The following is a 20776-nucleotide window of genomic DNA, read 5'->3' as shown; positions in this document are numbered from 1 at the left end:
TTCCATGCATGTTGTAGTCTTTTCCTTCCTCCCCTCTGCAAAATGTTCTTAATGTAGAGTGATGTTTCTGTAAAAATGCCAGCTATTTATTGGAGGCAGGAGAACTTTATTTTTCTTTAAGCGAGTATTCCTATCCCTATTTATCACAACGGGAGCTTAAATTATTGAGAAAGCTGACATTTCAGTGCTGCACAGAGCAAATGTGTGAATAATGTTTGACCCAAAGAATGAAATTACATGCAATTCATCTCAATGTGAAATAAGCAGTTAATGCTAGTATTTTAGAAATAGCTGCTGTGAATGTGCAATATATACCATGCATGAGAGTTCCAACTCTCCATAATTTATTCATTTATAAAATTTATATATCGCTTCAGTCTAAACAGGATACAAAGAGCCACAGTGACGAAGCCGATGCAAACATTAAAAAATATATAGAAGGACCTAAGAAATGATATTGTGCTAACAATATTAACAATATTAACAATTTCAAGAGCAAGGCTCCTAGAAAGACGTGTATCCCTCATTTTAAGGATGGATATGTGACTCCCAGTTTTGATAGAGCTTGCTGGCCTGGAAAGACCCTGTCCTCTTTTTGTCCTCTTGAGCAATTGACCCATGTGGTCTTGGGAGAAACCAAAGGGCACCATGGATGATGCTGAAGGTCAGTCAGATATTTCCAAGAACCTACTATAGGAATTATCTTTCACAAGAGCACAGTTAGATCTTCTGGAGAAGATTGGGTTAGAAACCAATGAAGATGGGAAGGTATTTTCCTTCTCTTCAATTATTAAGGGCCATTTTGAATCCAGATTTATTTATTTAATTAATTAATAACTGTCTACCTAAAAGGTAAGCCAGGCTAAGAAGCTGATGCCATATCAGTCAGACAATGGCTATAATAACAACACAATATTGCAAGGTTGAACATGCTTTTCTCCTCCCTCATTTTATCTTCCTGGGAACTTGAGTGGGTTTGTCTGAGATGTTTTCTAAGATTATTCTCTTGATCCAGGCTCAGGCCCCACTGACCATTGCCTTAGTAGTAGCTATTCCTCTTGTCTTTCAACCCCATTCCTAATGCCCTCTAGAGTTACCAGCTCAAATGCTTTACCTGTTATTGTACCTGTATCATATTCTCTTCAAGTAAGTTGTAATAAGTGTTGCATGTTTTAATTGTTTCATTAGGAAAAAAAGATGTTACATGTATGTGACTCAGGGTTTAATTGTTGAATTCCTAGTGTTCATTGAGCTTATCTTCTTACAAGATGTTTCATCATCAGGGCATAACGGAGGAGCACAAGAAAAAGACCCGCAAGGTTTGTGGTTTCAACTCCAGCTACTGTAAGAGATCCAAGCGTTATCATTGGGCTGTTCCAGAATGTCCTGTGAAGCAGCCCAAGGAGATTCTGCTAGGCAGATGGGGATTTTATGTGCCAGGACAATGCTATTTCTTGGAAGGATCAGAGTTTAACAGATTGAAGGCCTCCTTTGCATGCAGTCTATAACTGTAGTTCAGTACGTGACCCCTCCAGCAAGGACTAGGGGAATTGTCTTTCTGATATTCTAGTCTGTCAGTGTGAACTGTACTGAAATAATTACATTATTATTAATTACATTAATGTCCTGGCTTTTAGTAAGGCAGACTGCCCAACTCACTACTCTTCAAATTCCTAGCTTTTGGAACTAATGATGGAATTAGAGATTCATATTTCTAGAAGCAGAATCCAATTGTAGCTATCAGGCCCAGAGAATCAAGGAGGACATGCAGAGTTATGCAAAGAGTAGTTTATTGTTGTTCATTTACAGACAGAATCTTGCCAGATTAAAGCAATTATCTGCATATCTACAGATACTGTATATATATATATATAGTCTGTGAACTGGTAGGGAGGAACCGTTTTAGCCCATATCCTGCCTACCAGACACTGCAAGCTCTGCTGTTTCTTTGCCCTCTGAGAGGGAACCCCTCTCTCCTGTGATGCTAGATGATGTTCTGTCATACTAGCCCTTTCCTCAAATTAAAACAGAGAGCCTCCAACACTCCACCACTGTCAACATATTTTCCTGCAAGGGTTATTTACCCATAACATTCCATCAGAATCTGCCTTCCTGCAATTTTTCTCCAGTAATCTTGCCATCTGGAGAGCACCTTTTGACTCTCCTTTTCAAGTCTTTTTAGACGGCCACCATTTCACCACTCAGTCTTCTCAAGACTAAAGGTGCTCATTTCCTACCATCTTTGTTCACAGGACTGTTTTTAGTCCCTTCTTTCTTCTGGTTGCCTCTGTATAAACCAAATCCATTTTCTCTGTGTCTTTTAAAAATGTAGAGGGACACAAAATTTGTGGTAGAAACTGTTCAAAGCTAACTCAACATACACTACCTGAAAAATGCCAGATTAAAAAAGAATAATGTAAGTCCTATTTCTTCTTGGCTGTATCTGTTTACATATACATTTGCTTTTTCCTGAATGGCTGTTCCTTTCTTCTTTCCACCATTAGACCCATCTGTCTAGAAATTCTTCTGAGAAATGGTTGATCTATTATCTGGTTTGCATGAAATAGTTATTGCAGTGAAACAGTTCAATCTTTGTGCTACATAATATAAGGCCTTTTCTTGAACCTTTCCCAGCAATTCAAGTTAATTCCTAGAAATAAATGAAGCAGCAGATAAATGCTCTGTACGCAGATTCCAGAAACAAGCATGCATTCAGATGAAAACTGGGTGTTACCGAGAAGACCAGATTCATGGAAATTTTGAGAAAATTGACAAAAATATCGGCTGAAGTCCTGTTTCAGTCCAATATAATGGATAAAGCAACATCTCTTGGACAAAATGCTTGACCATGCATTGTTAAGCAAAACCCAATTTATATTCTGGGCATCCTTCCATCAAACCATCCTATTATGTGAATACACTATTTTTCTCTTACAGTATGTGCATGCTTTGTGGTCGCTTGAATTTCAAGGAATTTTCCATGTCAGTCAAAGTAAGTTGTAGCCAAACGAGAATGCAATTTTACTTTGCAACTTAGAAAAGTATATATCATGGCTATCTATGCAAATCTAAAGGGAAATGTAAAAAACGGATTGGTTAGGGACTTGCAAGATGCATGCCCTGAAGGTTTGTTGGAGATCATGAAGACAAAAATATTGATTTATTAAAAGTTAATGATCAGATCCCTTGGTTTCTAAGGAACATGGTTTTCTTACCTTACTTTATCTGGACTGCAGTTCCAACCAAGGGAAAAAAATGAATCTTTGCAGTTGAAGGCTTGATTTCCAAAGGAAGCTAGTTACCAAATTCTCCATCACTAGCAGGTTTGTGGTGACACAATATAGACAGAACAGCAGCACAGTAAGCACTTCTAGCTTTCCATCAACAAAATTCCACCCACCCAACTAAGTGATTTTGGGCTAGTCTTTAAATCCACTGAATGTGTCCCAATGGAGTGCCCAAAGCTCCTTGCAGATACCAAAAAAATGAGTGTATGTGTCATCTGAAGGAGCTTTGATGGATGTACCAGCAAAGGCCGATTTGGGTATCTGGGTAGGCTGGGTTGTGGAAGCATCAAAACAGTGGATTTTACTCTTCACAGTTTTCACAGCTGCTCTTTTTTCATTTATAAAAATGTTTACATATTTATGCAATATATATTGAACGCACACACAAACTAAGCACTTTATTGGCATCTATACATTTTCTGAGTTTTGTTTTCTTCCTCCCAGTGGATGTGAGCAAGGATTATTTTTTTTTAATGCTGAAAAAAAGTAAGATGGGTTAACTGCATTCATGAAAGTCAATTTCCCATCTGGTTTGATCCAATACAAAAGTAAAAAATTTGGGCAGGTAAGTATATGAATCAGCACACAGGAGAGAGATTGGTCGCTTAATTTTTTTAAAGAGAATATCTGGGCTAAAAAAGGAGAAGATGCTCTTTAGATGAAAGAAAAGAGTTGCTTTTGATCCTCTTATAGTTATACGGAGTGAACCGTATTCAGCTAAGCTGGTAAGAGTTATGATGTAGTAACAAAGTGACAATATATCCCAACTTTTTATACTGTGTGCTATATTAAAGTCAATATTTTAGCAATATTTTATTTTTATAACATCATATTGATTGATGCCAAATCTAAATGTGTATTTTGCTGCCTCTGTGGTTAGTATGAGCTACAGATTGTGAGTTCCCAGGTATCAAATTGTTCCCATTGTCAGTTTTGAATTTCATAGCACATTGTATACACTAAGAATTTACAGTCCATTGATTGTTGATTGCAAAGGAGTAGTGAATAAAAAGCAAATTAAAAAAACAAACAATAGTGGTGGATTTTATTCTGAACCAAACTGGACACCGATCTTGCTGGGGGGGAAAATCTATTGATGTGGTTGCAAAGAGTCAACATCCAACTGGATGGCATATACAATCAATCAATCATTCATTTCCACCAAAGAGGACAACCTATGACCTGCACACTAGCTCTCTATGTACCTCAGTCATATCTAATATGGGCTAATATTTCATTTGCTTATTTATTTATTTGTTTGTTTATTTATTTATTTATTTATTTATTGTACCTCAGTCATACCTAATATGGGCTAATATTTCATTTGCTTATTTATGTATTTATTTATGTATTTATTTATTTATATGTCACCTTTTTCACCAGAGGTGATTTTAGGCCTTCTATAATGCATCTAAATAAATAGAAATAATAGACAATTTAAAATTCAAATAGGAATTTACAATTCAGTTAAAATAAAACTGACCCACGTGAAGAGTGAAGGAGCCAAGTGCATAGGGAGAGGTGTGTGTGTGTGTGTTTTTGTGTGTGTGTGAGATTCTCCACTCTATCAGCCACCTCCAAAGTGCCGCATCCCCCTTGGAGTCCCAGTCTAATTGGCAGAGCCCTGTCTTCAAGGCCTTTCAGGAGGCCAAAAGGGCAGGTGAAGATCTCACCTGGAGGGAGCAAGAGAGTCCAGAGGGCAGAACCAACAGGAGGAAAGACCAGAAGTGGATTGCCAGAGTTCAACAACAAAGGGACTGGTTTCTTTTTGTTTAAATGAATGGGATCCCTTCTCCCCCAAAATAAGAGTGGGAATGGAAGCCAAGAGGTTCGCAAAACCAATGCTTCCCTTTTCATCCTCTGCAAGTCCTTCAAATTTGGTTAACTTGCCATCAAATTTCCTATTGGATCTGGGGCCAAGGACTGATGCAATTTACTTCCTTCCAGATGGCTCAAAATGCTGGAGTAGAAGAGCAAATAAAATGTCCCTCTCTTCCTCAGTTCCAACCTCACGTCTTTCATGTGGTCTCAGCTGTGTGCCTGTAGCCAATTTGGAGAGAGAATGGGGGGGTCCCAATCCTGGGATACTTGCCTAACCTTCTCAGTCTTGGCAGCCAATATTAACCTAAGCCTCAAGGGACTGCAGAGAGCCTCCCTCTTGCAGTTGAAGAGGAACCATAAGATCCCCAGATGAAATTAGACTCCAATAAGATGGGCAGCCAATAAATTTGATAAATAAAAATTTGTAGAGGTCCATTCAGTCCTATGAAGCTTCAGGAGTCACGTTATTGTGTTTCACTATAATGCTGAGCTACAGTTCAGAGAATAGAATAGACTGGCTGAATTCACAACAGGCTCTCATCTAAAAGCCAAATTATGGTATAATGAATCCAACCGGGGTGTTTTTAGTACCCACATCATTAGGAAAATGACTAGTTGGAGTGTATGACAAAAGGCTACACATCTTCACCAAGTCATCAAAATCCCACCAATGTGCCTGTTTGAAGTTCTGCAGAATCTCTCTTTGCTCTCTCTTTCTCTCACTCTCCCTCCCTCCTTTTCCCTCCCTCCCTCTCTCACTCTGCCTGCAAATGAAGCACCACAGAATTGAGCACCAACAGTTTTTTCCCCTTTGTGACACTGTGTCCCCAAGGAAACAACAAGCTTTGCCATGGCTACTGTGGGTGATGTCAAGCCACCAGAGCTTCCTAGGCAGCAGAGAAGGACGAGTTTCAGCTCCACCCTCCATTTGCTTCCTCATTCCTTGGAAGTCTTCTTATAGCTAGCCCAGCAATGCCAAAGAATGCTCTGGTGACCCTCAAATATGGGCCTTATCGAAGCTGTGGAGTGGTGGAGCACAGGACTTTTCGCCTGGAGGGCATGCAAGGTGCGTGACACCCAAAGGGTTCTTGCTGAGAGAAGAATGGTGTATGGAGATTCTCAGTCATACAAGTCATGGTTGCCCCAAAGTTGCTTGACTTCCTTTGTTTTTCCTTGAAGACATTTCGCTTCTCATCCATTCTTCATCAATAATGGCAGGATGGTGGTGCAGGCAGGGGGAGTGGGGTGGAAAAATTAGTTCTGGCAGGTTGGAAGAAGGGGAACAAGAAGTCAATGCCTGGAGGGAAGAGGTCTGCATGGAAGCTGTCTTTGTGGGTGGCAGAGGCAGGCCACATGTGGCCCCCTAACCCACCCTACAATTTACAGTTCTCCATCATTTTGAGTTCCACTACTGAAATGTAACAAATCGCTGGGTTTTGGCTGCATGGTGTTTGCTCATTTTGTGATGTTTGAGGTACTTTAGGAACCTCATCCTTCATCCCTGCCATCCCCTCAAAAAGAACAAAAATGGGCTGTCAGATTTCAGTTCTGTCCCACTACAGGTGACCTCCTGTGGGCCTTCAGAAGCTAAAGAGTTAGCTTCACCTTTCATGCATTGCCTAGTCCAAGCTGAATAAACCATCTGACTAATAAATCTATCCTTTCCACAGACATCTGAAAATGGTCAATTTTGGGGTGAATTCTCAGGTGAACATCTTGGCTTCTACACTAACCTGACATTGGTTAAACATGCCAATTTCTGTTTGTAATAAGTGAATGAAAATTCACTTAAGTTAAAGGACTTCTAATTCTTTACTTGCTTGCTTCTTTCACTGGATGGAAAAAATGGATGGAAACTAACCAAGGAGAGAACAACCAACCTAGAACTAAGGAGAAATTTCCTGGCAATGATAACAATTACCCAGTGGAAACAGAAGTTGCCTTCAGAAGTTGTGGGTGCTCCATCACTGCAGGGTTTTAAGAAGAGATTGGACAGCCACTTGTCTGAAATAATATAGGGTCTCCTGGTCAAGCAGGGGAGTGGACTGGAAGACCTCCAAGATCCCTTCCAACTCTGTTATTCTGTTATGTTCTATGTTCTTCCAACATTTTTTTTCCTACTGAGAGAAATGCTTTCCCCTGAACTAAACCCAATAAATTAAGAAAGAAATGTGCATGGAATTCTTTTCTTTTCTGATGGAAAATAACTGTGGTGGTAGTTGTTACTAAAGTTTTTGCTTCTTTTTTGGGGAGACTTTATACTGTTTTCTGTTCTCTGTTCTGTTTGATAAGAAGATGAACACTTCAGAAAAGCTTACAACTTTTTGCTGTCTGTGAGAACAAGAAAGTCATTTTCTTTCTGAATTACAAACCATCTGAGCATCTTGCATGTCATTTTGGTGTGCTTTGTGAATGCTTTTAATACTGAACAGAAGACAGTTGTTATCAACACAAAATATGCAAATTTCTATTTGTATCTTCCACAAAACACCTGTGTCGAACAATGCATGAGGCAGCCTAGGTGAAAATCCCCAAACAAACATGTGTTCAAGAGGGTCTTATTTACTGGCTTCAGCAAGAGTTAGTCCTAGATGAGTGGGTTTAACCTCAAAGGTGTTGCTAGCAAAGAAAATAATTGCTCTGTGGGATCACGAGAGGAAAGTTCATTTTAACTATTCTTCTTTTCATACAACCTACTTCAACCTACTTGGCTGAACCTACAAAGCTAAACAGGGTTGAAACTAGTTAAAAGATAGAAGGGAAATCACCATGAATTACTCACATTGTAGACTGAGATTGGGACACTTTCCAGAAATTAATGTAGAAGATATAAATGCTTCCACGTCATTATCAAGGAAGCTACATGGATGACATGTCCATGAAGTCAGACTAGAAGACCTCTGAGGTCCCTTTCAGCCCTGTGATTTTATGTTCTAAGTCATTTTTGACTTGATTTAAGGAAGACTTCATAATCCTTCTTGCTGATGCACATTGAAAACAAATTACCTATTATGCTGAAGACCGTGGACCTTGTTCACTCCTCAAAGCCAAAGCCAAAGCCAACACTTACCACCCATTTCCTCACTTCACTTATAAGGAAAAGTCCTTGCCTTTTCTTATAATAACCACAGTTTTTACACAATTTGTATCTGCTTAGTTTTATTCCCAAGGAACCCATAACATGAATAGAATGGGATGGGATGACTTGGGATAGAATGGAATGGAACAGAACGGAACAGGAATTGGAACAGAATAGGAATTGGAATAGAAAAAGAACAGAACAGAACAACAGAACCTTGTAGATCTTCTAGTCCAACCCCCTGACTAGGCAGGAGACTATACATTTCAGACAAATGGTTGTCCAACATCTTCTTAAAAACTTCCAGTGTTGCAGAATTCACAACTTCTGGAGGCAAGTTGTTTCATTGGTGAACTGTTCTGTCAGGAAATTTCTGCTTAGAGTTCTAAGTTGCTTCTCTCCTTGATTAGTTTCACCCATTGCTTCTTATCTTGGCTTTAGAGAATAGCTTGACCCTCTTGCCTTTCCTGCAGCCCCTCAAATACTGGAATACCTGCTATCATGTCACCCACAGTCCTTCTTTTCATAAGACTATGAAAAGTCTTATGAAAGACTTCTTTTCATAAGACATACCCAGTTCCAGCAACCGTTCTTTATATGTTTTACCCTCTTAATCAACTTTGTTGCTCTTCTGGGAAGTGAACGGTTAGGATGAGGAAACCGTTACCCTAGAAGGAGTTCAATTCTTTCTCAGCTCTTTCCTCATTATTTGTAAGGCACCCACAACTTTTGTGGCTTTATACTGTATCCTGGTTACAGTAAGGATGCTTACTGCCTAACGCAGCTTCATTTGTCCTGCAAAAGAAATTGGAAATTCGATTAATGTTCCTACTGGATGATCTAATTAGACCTTTAGTAATAACAGAAAACTTAATTGGCAGGTAGGCCAAGGTTCATGGTTATGTTAGTTGGCTGCATGTTCACGTATTCTCAGCTCATAAGATAATTTTTAGGGACAGAATTGCCCACAGTATTTTCTGTAACCAGGATAGTGAAACCAGATTCCCTGCAGTAGCATAGAAATTACATATGTTAATATACATGTCCAAATGCAAAATGATATGATTTACATACAAATATAAGATAATAAGAGAGCTGATAGAAGCTCAGCTCCAGGAATCTTATAGACTTTTGATCTTCTTTATTTTGGGGAGTAAAGTCAAAGTTTGGGTTTTTTTATATAAAACATTAGGGAAATTTATGGATTTTTTTTTTGTAATGCTTGATGTATACATAAATGGGCCTATAGGGTAGATGTAAAATCGGAACAAGAATACCAGCCCATGCCCAACCTGAAATTTTATCAAGGAATATATATATCAACTGATGTATGTACATGTGTACGTGTATGTGTATGTGTCTACACACACACACACACACACACAAAAACGCACACGCACACACATACACAAACACACAAAAGCAAGAGGACATGAGTCCTGTCCTATCCGTAAAAGCCAGCTGGCTGACTTTAGGCCAGTCACTCTCTCTCTCTACCAACTTACCTCACAGGATTGTTGTTGTGGGCAAAACAGGAGGAGGGAGGTGTGTTGGATAACTACAATCGAGGGGGAAAAAATCAATATTTTAAATGGAAGCTGAGAAAAGAATCATCCTATGGATTTTGAAGCAATTAGGAGAGCATTGGATCAGCCACATTAGATTTTGTCAGATCTGATGAGCCCTGGAGAACTGAGAATTTTCTGATTAAAGAAAATTTCCCTTAAATTTCCCAAAGGTGAACTTATCAGGAATGTGCCTTAAATTTTAGGCTTTATTTTTGCAAGAACTTCCTGGCCAAAATTCAAATTCATTCTAACAGCATAAATACAGTTAAAATGCAAAATTAAAAACGTTTATTATACTGTTATTGAAAAGTATAATATAAAATTGTTACTGGCATCCAAAGACAAATGCCATATCTGCTCGGGCCTTATTTAATCATTTTTATGAATTTTTAAAAATTAAATCACCAACTAGCTGGAACTTTCTGGTTGACGCTAAAACATTCACAATTTGATTCGATCCATACAGATCAATTCCTAATATTTTTAGAAAGGATTTTGATGACTGCCTTGTTGCTGGTCCTTAGTTCACACAGAAGTCCTAATAGACTTTTCACAAATGTCAAATAGCATTAGGAATGTAATAGGCTTCAATTATAATTTGACCTGATTGTCATCAATGCCAATCCGAGGGTGGTGGTGGTGGTGTTATAATTTAGTATACTATATATATCTTGTTGTTGTTGTTATTGTTATTATTATTTTGGGGGAAGCAGAATAGAAAAATGTCACCAGACAGGGAGAAGTGGCAGCACCGGGGGGGAGAGTTTATTTTTTGCATTCTGCTGATTGCACAGGCCCATTAAGTCTCTCCAGAAAGCACTAAGCACATCTTAGGCACTTCTCCCAGTCTAGTGAAACCTTTGCCCAAACTTCAAGAGCCTCATTAACTGGACTTCTTGCTGGTGGAATTTGCTGTCATTCATCAAGAAGCTAAATTAAAATTCAGTCTGAGGACCAGGGGGCAGAGGGAAGCCACAGCTGGCTTGTAGAGAAAAGCTGAAGTGGACCTGCACTGGCAGATAAAAGTTCCCGCAATTGTGAAGTTCTCCAAAGGAAAACATTATGTCTGCCTCTAAAAAAGAGCAAAACCTGTATGCTTACATCCCCCCAAATTAAAGAGAAAATACCATATCCATTCAAAAATGTGAACTGGGAACTTTTACATCAACAATTGGAACACATGGAATTTGAGGATAAGTTTATAAACACGATTAGAGAAATATATACAAATCAAAAAGTCAAAGTAATAATTAATGGTGAATTAACGCAAAGTATAGCAATACAGAAAGGTACAAGACAAGGTTGCCCCCTTGTCCCTGATGGGTAGGATTGCAGTCATAAAGATGAATGTCTACCAAAATTTATTTTTCTGTTTCAGAACATTCCCATTAAATTAGAAAAAGGTTTTTTTAAAGATTTTAAATCAATTGGTTTCTAAATTTATATGGCAGGGGGAAAAAACAAGAATAAAACTCAAAGCTATGCAAGATACTAAGGAAAAAGGATGATTTGGCATACCAGAGTAGGAACTTTATTATACTGCAGCCACTCTAACATGGTTAAAAGAATGGATAATGTTGAGAAATAAAAGATTAGTCAAATTGGAAGGTCATGACCTCCAAGCAGGATGGCATACCTTCCTGGTATGAAAAGGAATCTGCACATAAATATTTTTTAAAGACACTACATCAAACACTCCCTGTTATTAGTATGGAACAAAATTAAACATGACCATTATACTGAAATAGCCATTTGGCTATCTACAATGGAAGCATACATACATCCAAATTTAATTAACATGGAAAAAATTGTCACATACAAAGAGTTATTGAACAGACAGAGGAGCTAAAAATTAGACTAGAATTGGCATCACAGGGGGTACAACTAGAATGGTGGTCTTATTTACAGCTACACAAACCATAGTTCTCTGTAAAGTATGAACTATGAATAAGACAATTTAAAGCCTGTTGAACTTGGCATGGGAGAAACCACAACCAGAATTTCTCTTTTCCAGCTCAGGTAGGAAGCAGTGAGGATTTTCTGAGAGTCACACAACTCTCCAATGAAGACACGTTTTGTTGAGTCTTTAATTTAGAAAAAGCAAAGGAATGGGGGAGACTTAAAGGGAGTCGGCCCAGGGTGGGGAAAATAAGGCTCTATCATTGTATTGTCAGACAGTCAGTCAGGTGTCTAGATTGGATTGGGCAGCTTTGTCCACCTATCGAGTCCTTCCAAGGACCCGGGAGAGGCAGTTGTGTGATGGAGCTAGAGGCGTCATCGCAGGATGGAAGCTGTTCTGAGTCAAGCTGCCTTTTGCAATTGACTGGTGGTGATTTTGCCAATGCCGATGAAGGTGTTTCAGTGGTGGTGTTCCAGACGTTATTGGGATTGCGCCCAAGGCCCCTATGACTCTGCCTTTGCTTTCTTTGGCCGCAGTTCTGCTTCTGTTTACATGTCTCTGTCATCATTGTCATTCTTATTAATCTTGCAATTAAATCTTCATGTACTGTGGTTGTCAACAGCTTTGGGAATGAACCCTGTTTTCTGCCTGCTCTACTTTCTCTGCAGCCGTGTTAAAAAAAGACGGGCATCAAATTGTTCTCCAGCAAATTCCCGATTGGAATGAAGTGCAGCTGATTGTGAACGGAGAGACCGTCTTCCAGTGCAACATTAATGATTTAGATTTTGGTAAGTGGCCAATGGCTGGAGTACCTCAGAGGGACGCTCTATATACTCATGGCTAAGAAATGATCCATTGATGTGCTATGAATTTCTATCTATTAATCACCATCCCCGCTTGCTCTCTTTCTCTCAGGAGGAGATGGCAAGCTGGACCCTCTTTGCCAAGAAGCCCGAGAAGCAGTCTTAAAAGCCTACTGAAGTTTTGCTGTGCTTTGTTTTTTTAAAAACCCATTTCTCATGAAGGAAGGCAAAAAAAAAAAAAAGACTCCTTTTCTACCTGGATGCCAAAACAGTATGGTCTCCACTAATCACTTCTCTGTTTTATATCTAATTATTTAGAGCCTTTTTGTCCTTGTACTTTTCTATGTTCGTCTTGATCTTCTGAAGTGTTCCTCACCTTCTCGAATCACCCACGCCCCTCTGCCCTCCCCCTGGCCACAGAGGGAGAGCAATGATCAAAGCTGCATTGCATGGCTTAGTTGTGTGTTGAAGCTTTCCGAGAACCACCTTTCTACTGTATTCTTGCTATATGGAGAGTATAGTGGGATGGGTGGCAAATAAATTCAATAACATATAAATAAAATAAAACAATTGCATCCCTCTCCCTACTTCAAGTACTTAAAAAATTCAAATCACCAGTTTCTCATATCAATCCAAAACGATCGTATTCTAGGTAGCAGCATGGAACTATAGGAAGGGAGACTTCCAGGGCTGAATTGCAAGCATAATAATCACTCCTGACTATGGCAATAAAATTATTTGCTTTATCTCTTTCCGTGATATGTCATTAGCTGTAGCCATGAATTTGATAGAGCCTCTTGTGTTACTACTAGGACTTTGCCAACAATGTAAGGTATGCTTTGTATTAATGACAATCTACTCATATCCTGTCCATTTCTTTTGAATTAGCAGAGTTTATGAAAAAGGTTTTTCTTTCCTGTGTGGAATAGGATCACCGAGAATCCGCAGCATATTTCCCTGCTGCTAAATGTGAAGCTATTCATGATCTATGCTTCTCAATCATCCAAGTCATGGTTGTCCCAAAGGTGCTTTTTCCCAGAATGCAAATGGACTTACTTGGGTTTTTTCTTTGAAAACATTTTGTTTCTCATCCAAGAAACTCCTTTATTTCTGAACCAAGCAAGTCCAGTTGCCTTCTGGAAAAAGCAGGTTCAATAGCTCTCTCTCCCAAGGGAGAGTCTTAAAATACACTAGTCCAGTTCAAGGTTTGACTTTTCCCACTTGAAAGTTTATCCAGGCCCAAGACAGGATCATTTGTGGTTCAAGGAATCACCCATCTGGTCTCTTCTCTGAATTTCCATCAACAGGTGAGGAGGCTCAGCTTTCGTCTCATTTTAGAAGAAAGGCCAACAAATGATACAGAGAACTGAACCAAAAAGCAGCTTAATGGACTCCTAGACTGCCTAGAAAGGTGACTTTTGGGGTGCTGTTTAAACGATTGTGAGTCGACAACTGAGATATTGATATTTCTCCTTCAGAATGCTAAGTATCACAGGAATCCCGAAGAATTCGGAAACTTTTTAAAAATAAAACACGAATAAAGGATTCTTTCTACTAATTTGTAGGTTTTCTTTAAAATGGCCTGAAGGTTCAGAAAAATAACACCCGGCAGACCTATTAACTTTACTGTAGTTATGTTGGTATAAAAAATAAAACTAAATTTGTTCAAAATATGTTCTCTGCGTCGCAATTCTCCCAGGATTAAACTGCAAAGACTTCAAATCAAATCAAACTATAGATGGAATAATACCAACAACAACAACAATAATGGAGCTCAATATTTTGGCGAGCAGGATGCTAGGATCAATCCATAAAGAGGAGATTGTCATAAAACCACAAATAAACCAGACTCTTATATGTTATTATTTACTTTTCATGTCTTGGATACATTTATTTTTAAAGCAGAAGGATCCGACCCACAAACAACAATAGCAGAAAGCCATGCTTTCAAATTTTTGTCTGTATGTTAATTTGACCAGTTCCAGCTACAAGAGCATTTATTACTGAAAGGAAGACAGAAAATATTTCAAGATCCACTGAGATGATCTTTCTTGAGAAATATATGGATTCACTGTTATTTACGCTGCATTTGGCCATTCTCTCTTAAATGCTTTTTAAAGAAAAGCTCTAAATTCTTTGCCATAACTCAACTTTCTATGCGGTTGTGAAGAGTCAACACCAACTTGATGCCACAGAGACAAATACTGGCAGACTATTTCTGATGCATCCTATTTTATTATTTTTATGATTACCACCATGGTTACATTTTACAATATACAGGGCAACATAACTTTGGCCAGCTTTCTTGGCCCTTTATCAAAAATTCCAAGCTAGGTTGCAAGATGAAGTGTTGATATAGTACGCCAGAATTACTCCACAACCCTATTTTTAATATATCTGCATCTTTTTCGTTTACAACCTTTGCCGATTTTGTGAATTCTGATGATGACACACACAGTAAGTGCATGGTTTTCTCTCAGCACAACGCTAAGGAGTAAACTAGGTACGTAAAACAGAATTTTGGCTAAGTCTATATCTTGTTTATACCTACAGGAAGTTAACAAAGAAGGAGAGATCACTAGAAACGTTGGCAACTACTGGCCAGTCTTAAAGCAGAAGACTTGGGCTACTTCTCTCCGCTAAGAGGTAGCAGTGCTGTAATTCTTAAAGCCAAATTAACAGAATCAGAAGTTACTTCTAACATTTACACCATACATACATCTAGTTTGACATTCTTTTGAAGAAGCTGACTACTTCCCTGCCTAAAAAAATGAAACCCTCAACTAGCTTTCACTCCCTTTTTATCGTGACAGCCTTCCTTCCATAAATACATACATTCTAGATAATGGAGCAAGGGAACCCATGTCAAAGGTCAAAATGTCTTCCCTTCAAACACCTCCAGGTTGAAGGCTGTATCCAAAAATCTTCGGAGTGAGACGAGATGAGTGTTTTTGTTACCTGTGGCTGGAGCAGCAGCTGGTTCCCGACCAACATACCTTAAGATACAAGAGGAAATAAATGAGAGATTTCTCTGAAGTATGTGTGGATGTAATACTATCTACTAACACTATAATTTCCGTTGAATGGTTGATTATACAAGAGATAACTAGCAAGCCTGAATAGCTGTCTGCTACAGCATCCACATCTCACATGGGCAACTAGAAGTTCAGACAACATTTACCCAGCTCTATGAGCAAAGTGATCTTCCAAATTTTTTCACTCTATTTTCCAAAAAGCTTTCAGATCCCTATGTATATCAGTGCTCCAAGCAGATTCCCCCATATGGTCTATTTAGGTTCCATAGGGGTCCACTGATTCTGCTTAGAAGAAATGCAACTTACTGGCTGAACATGCTCCATGAACTGCAAATTTCAGGCTTACTGCCTGATGCTAAATGATTTTCGGGTGATCCCTGATATCCAATGCAAGCATTGTTACCATATAGGTCGAGTATGATTGACGATAGTCCGGAAACGAGGTTTGACATAGTCATAGTAGCCTATGTTCTTATGCTCTTCTTGGCACCAGACAAGTTCGGCTTTAGCATACTTCTCAATTTCCTCTTTTAGCAAATCAAAAGGAAATGGTGAGATCTAGAGGAAAAACATCAAAGAACCCTCTGAAATATAAAGAAGTCACATTCTGCAGCTGCACATCTCATTCCCCAAATGCTTTACTACGGGATCTCCCATGCACACCAACAGGGAAGCTTGAAGGTTTTGTTCGATCTATGAATCAAAGCGAACCAAGCAGTCTGCAGTTCTACCAGAGATGTGAAGATTATGGTGGAGTTATTTGTTATATCCTTCCAAACCTCCACCTGTTAGGATGGTAAGTGTGAGAACATGCTTGAAAATGCAAATTAAAATAGGAATGTTGGTAACGATTTTTGTTTAAAAACTTGGTAGTTGTTAGATCTCAGATTACTACAGCAGGCTTATGAGGCATGGAATTCTACAACCTGCTGGAGCACCTCGTATGTGATTTACGACATAGACTGAGGGGAGGGGAAAAATGGGCAAAATTCAGTCGTAACTTACATGAGGTCAGATCTGACTCCACACAAGTATTGCCAAAATGTTGTTCCTAATAAATGACTGGATTTCTTTGAAACTTGGCTTAAGGCTCATAAGTTAATTAGGGCATCTTTCGGAAACCTGACAGAGAGTCAGAACTCCTTTTAAAATCTATCAAGGTTACCGGGCTTTCTGAATCCTGGATTCTCGCTCTTTGCTTAAAATAGTCATTAAAAAAAGAATAAAGCAAACAGGATTTCCTTCAAAATAACTTCTGATCATACATTTCAGATGACCACACAATAAACCAGACTGAGAACTGCACCAATTAAGACTGCAAGTAAGACCTCCAAGATGGGCATTGAGAGTCATTGGAAGCAGGAGGAAGAAGGTGAGATTCAACACACACACATACCCAGCCTCCAATGGTGAATTAAGGAGGGATAATGGTCCCTCAGACTGTTGGGGCCCGGACTATAGTTTGAAAAAAACATGAACAAATTTCTATGAACACTGCACATATCTTCATTTGTAGTGCAAAAGCATGAAATAATACAATATTTAAAATGAAGAACAATTTTAACCAACATAAATATACTACTAATTCAGTGGGAAGTGTGGGCCTGCTTATTTGGGATTACAGGGCCAAAGGTCTTTTAAGCCTGGAGGAGAATTCACAAACTAATTTGCTTTTTGCCATACTTGCGCATGCGCATATACACACATGAATATCTACCAAAATTGTTTAGCAACCAATTTGTTGGATGCACTTTATATATGGGAAGAATCAAAGCAATAGGTTTCTCCTTCAGGCATTATACTGTGCTTGCATTTGAATTAGTATTAGCCATCTTCAGCTGATTTTGAAAAAGCTAGGAGATGTGGAGACATATCTCCCTCCCTCCCTTTTAAAGTGTTACTTTAAAAGTATCCCCTTCCCGACTCACCCACCAGCCCTAGATCACATGGCTGTGAAAAACATCTGAAAGGCTGTTTTTAAAGTGTTTTTAAAGACTTTTAAAGCACTACTTTACAAGCTGGCAGCTGCTTTTCATTCCACCACTTCACGGGCCACATACTTTGCATTGGCGGGCCATATCCAGCCCGTGGGCCATAGTTTGAGGATGCCTGCCTTAATAGCAAAATTCCATACAGAAAATCCAAACAAGCCTGGGGGGGGGCACATCCCTAAATTCTATACCTGTACTCAAATTGTTTTTGCTTCACATAGGAAGTGAGGGGAGCCAAATATCAACTCATAAAGCATTTCCATGTCTGTTATCGAGTTGCCATGGGAGGAAAGGGGGGAAAGCATTACACACATACCTTCAACTAGAGTCGGATCTCAGATTACTACAGCAGGCCTGTGAGGCATGGAATTCTACAACCTGCTGGAGCACCTCATTGTATAATGTGATTTATGACACAGATTGAGGAGAGGGGGGAAACAGGGGCAAAGTAATTGGCACACTGGGTGCTATTCCAAAAGCACTGGAATTACATTTAAAACAGTTAAAAATTGACAAAATCACCATCAGTCAAATGCAAAAAGCTGCACTGCTTGGGTCTGCACGCATATTACGAAAATACGTTACGACGTCCTAGGCCCCTGGGTGGGACCCGACTAGTAACCAATGCCAAATCCGGCGAAACAACTGGCCGCTGTGATACAATTGTATAATTATTATTATTATTATACAATTGTATCACAGCGGCCAGTTGTTTCGCTGGATTTGGCATTGGTTACTAGTCGGGCCTCACCCAGGGGCCTAGGACGTCGTAACGTATTTTTGTAATATACGTGCAGATCCAAGCAGTGCAGCTTTTTGCATTTGACTGATGGTGATTTTGTCAATTTTTAACTGTTTTAAATGTAATTCCAGTGCTTTTGGAATAGCACCCAGTGTGCCAATTACCACTGGAATTACCACTGCTGGTTTGTGCCATAGTCGTTGAATTTCGATTTTTAAGTCCTGGTATCTTGCGATTTTTTCATGTTCCTTCTCGGCGACCCTGCTATCACCTGGTATTGCGATGTCTATGATTGTGACCTCATTTTTCTCAACCAGTGTGATGTCTGATGTATTATGCACCAGTATTTTGTCGGTTTGTATACGGAAATCCCACAAGATCTTGACCATCTGATTTTCTGTGACTTTTTCAGGCTGATGTTCCCACCAGTTTGTTGCTGTTTTAATATTATAATTTTTGCACAAATTCCAATGGATCATTTGTGCTACTGAATTGTGCCGCAATTTATAATCAGTCTGCGCGATTTTTTTACAGCAGCTGAGTATGTGATCAACAGATTCGTCAGCTTCTTTGCAAAGTCTGCATTTGGCATCATCAGAGGATTTTTCGATTTTGGCCTTAAAGGCATTTGTGCGGATAGCTTGTTCTTGCGCAGCCAGGATTAGTGACTCTGTTTCTTTCTTTAATGTACCTGTTTTTAACCATAACCAAGTTTGTTCCCTGTCCACTTTATCTTTTATTTTTCCCAGAAATTGACCATGCAGTGCTTTGTTCTGCCAACTCTCCATTCTTGATTTTATCACATCTTTTCTGTATTCTTGTTTTGTCTGTTGGGCCTTCAGTAGATTTTTGTTCTTTACTTCGATTAATAGATGTTCTTGACTTTCTTTTAAATAATCAGCCAGTGCATGTTTTTCTTCTTCAACTGTTTGCTTCACTTGTAATAATCCTCTGCCACCTGATTTTCGGGGCAGATATAGTCTATCAGTATCACCACGTGGATGTAAACTGTAGTGCATTGTCATTAGTTTCCTGGTTTTTCGGTCCAAAAGGTCCAAATCAGCTTGTGTCCAGTTAACTATGCCAGCTGTGTATCTTATAACTGGTATTGCCCAGGTATTTATGGCCTTGATTGTATTTCCACCATTCAATTTAGATTTCAAAATTTTCCTAACTCTGTTGGTGTACTCTCGTCTGACAATAGTTTTTACTTCTCCATGCTTGATGTTATCCAACTGCAGAATGCCTAAGTATTTGTAGGCTTCATTTTCTTTGCATTTAATTAGTTGGCCATTGGGCATTTCAATTCCCTCAGATGCAGTGATTTTGCCTCTTTTTATGGATACAGTGGCGCATTTTTCCATGCCAAACTGCATTGAAATATCAGTGCTGAATACTCGGACTGTATTTGTCAATGATTGGATTTCTATTTCTGACTTTCCGTAGAGTTTCAAATCATCCATATATAGTAAATGCGAAATTTTTTCGGCTTTTTTGGCTGTTTGGTAGCCTAATTTCATTTTTTTTAAGATTACTGATAGTGGGATCATTGCGATGATGAAGAGAAGAGGTGAAAGTGAATCACCCTGGAAAATTCCTCGCTTGATATTAACCATTCCGTAGCTCTCAATCCCTACTGCCAACTCAGTTCTCCATTGTTTCATTGCCTTTTCAGTAAAGGATGTAATATTTTTGCTAATGCCAGTTGTTTCTAAGCATTTTATGATCCAACTATGTGGCAGTGAGTCAAATGCCTTTTTGTAATCAATCCAGACCATATTCAAGTTCGTTTTTCTGTTCTTACAATTTTCTAATATCATTTTATCAATTAGAAGCTGATCTTTTGTGCCCCTGCTCCTTCTTTTGTTGCCTTTTTGCTCTACTGGCAAGATGTTGTTTGTTTCCAAATAATCCATCATGTTATCTGCAATAATGCCTGTGAGTAATTTGAAGGTTGTTGGCAAGCATGTTATTGGTCTATAGTTTTCAGGTGTTGTTCCTTTAGTTGCATCTTTCTGAATCAAGTATGTTTTTCCAGTTGTCAACCATTCATCAATTTGGCCCTTTTGTAAAATTTCATTCAGTTGCCTGGCCAATATTGCATGTAAACTGGTCAGATATTTGAGCCAGAAACCATGTAATTGGTCCTTTCCAGGTGATGTCCAATTCTTTACCTTTTTAACTCGATTTTTGACCATCTCAGTTGTTATTTCTAATACTTGCATTTGTTTGTTGCCAATGCTTTTCTCAAAGTCATGTATCCACTTTGCTTCCTTGTTGTAGTCCTTTGCATTTTCCCACAATTCTTTCCAGAATTCAACTGTGGCCTGTTTTTCTGGTTTTTCACTTTTGGTGTCACCATTTACATTAAGACTTTGATAAAAACGCCGTTGGTCTGATCGAAATTGCTGATTTTGTTTATATTGGATGATTCGTGCCTCATATCTTTCAATTTTTCTAGCTGTTGCTGTTATCTGCTGTTTTACAATCTCTACAGCTTCATTGATGTTTCTTGTATCCAATCTATATCTCCTGATTAGCCGATCTATG

The 20776-nt window shown here is 38.9% G+C and overlaps 2 protein-coding genes across 3 annotated transcripts in view; one reads left to right on the top strand and one right to left on the bottom strand.

Moving 5' to 3' along the window:
* Positions 1 to 6030: 6030 nt before the first annotated feature.
* On the top strand, positions 6031 to 12708 carry CUNH10orf53 (chromosome unknown C10orf53 homolog). Of its 2 annotated transcripts, XM_087702229.1 has the most exons (3): positions 6031 to 6174; positions 12324 to 12443; positions 12571 to 12708. In XM_087702229.1, the coding sequence occupies exons 1-3, from the start codon at positions 6081 to 6083 to the stop codon at positions 12633 to 12635; spliced, it is 279 nt and encodes a 92-aa protein (XP_087558355.1). In that variant the 5' UTR covers positions 6031 to 6080; the 3' UTR covers positions 12636 to 12708. The 2 variants fall into 2 exon arrangements, 1 of the variants encoding a protein (XP_087558355.1); XR_015695148.1 differs by lacking the exons at positions 12324 to 12443; positions 12571 to 12708 and adding an exon at positions 6779 to 7271 and having other exon boundaries at positions 6047 to 6174.
* Positions 12709 to 14975: 2267 nt separating this feature from the next.
* LOC106554888 (2-oxoglutarate dehydrogenase-like, mitochondrial) overlaps positions 14976 to 20776 on the bottom strand; it is an 87388-nt gene continuing 81587 nt past the window's right edge. The window contains exons 22-23 of the mRNA XM_087701975.1: positions 15897 to 16051; positions 14976 to 15454 (exon numbers count right to left, since the gene is read on the bottom strand). Coding sequence (XP_087558101.1) covers positions 15331 to 15454; positions 15897 to 16051 — 279 coding nt within the window. The 3' untranslated portion in view covers positions 14976 to 15330. The remainder of the gene's footprint in view (positions 15455 to 15896; positions 16052 to 20776) is intronic.

This window comes from Thamnophis sirtalis, unplaced genomic scaffold, assembly GCF_051295495.1.
Source record: "Thamnophis sirtalis isolate CommonGarterSnake01/CBP01778 unplaced genomic scaffold, rThaSir2_p1.2 scaffold_15, whole genome shotgun sequence".
In the NCBI taxonomy this organism is placed as follows: domain Eukaryota; kingdom Metazoa; phylum Chordata; class Lepidosauria; order Squamata; family Natricidae; genus Thamnophis; species Thamnophis sirtalis.
The sequence above is the reverse complement of the archived record's forward strand: the minus strand, read 5'-3'. Positions and strand labels throughout refer to the sequence as shown.

Excerpts from the sequence above, each read along its gene's own strand:
- CUNH10orf53 (XM_087702229.1), top strand. The coding sequence starts at position 6,081 with ATGCCAAAGAATGCTCTGGTGACCCTCAAATATGGGCCTTATCGAAGC. Across the intron at positions 6,175-12,323 it reads TCGCCTGGAGGGCATGCAAG|CCGTGTTAAAAAAAGACGGG; the intron begins GTGCGTGACACC and ends CTTTCTCTGCAG. Across the intron at positions 12,444-12,570 it reads CATTAATGATTTAGATTTTG|GAGGAGATGGCAAGCTGGAC; the intron begins GTAAGTGGCCAA and ends TCTTTCTCTCAG.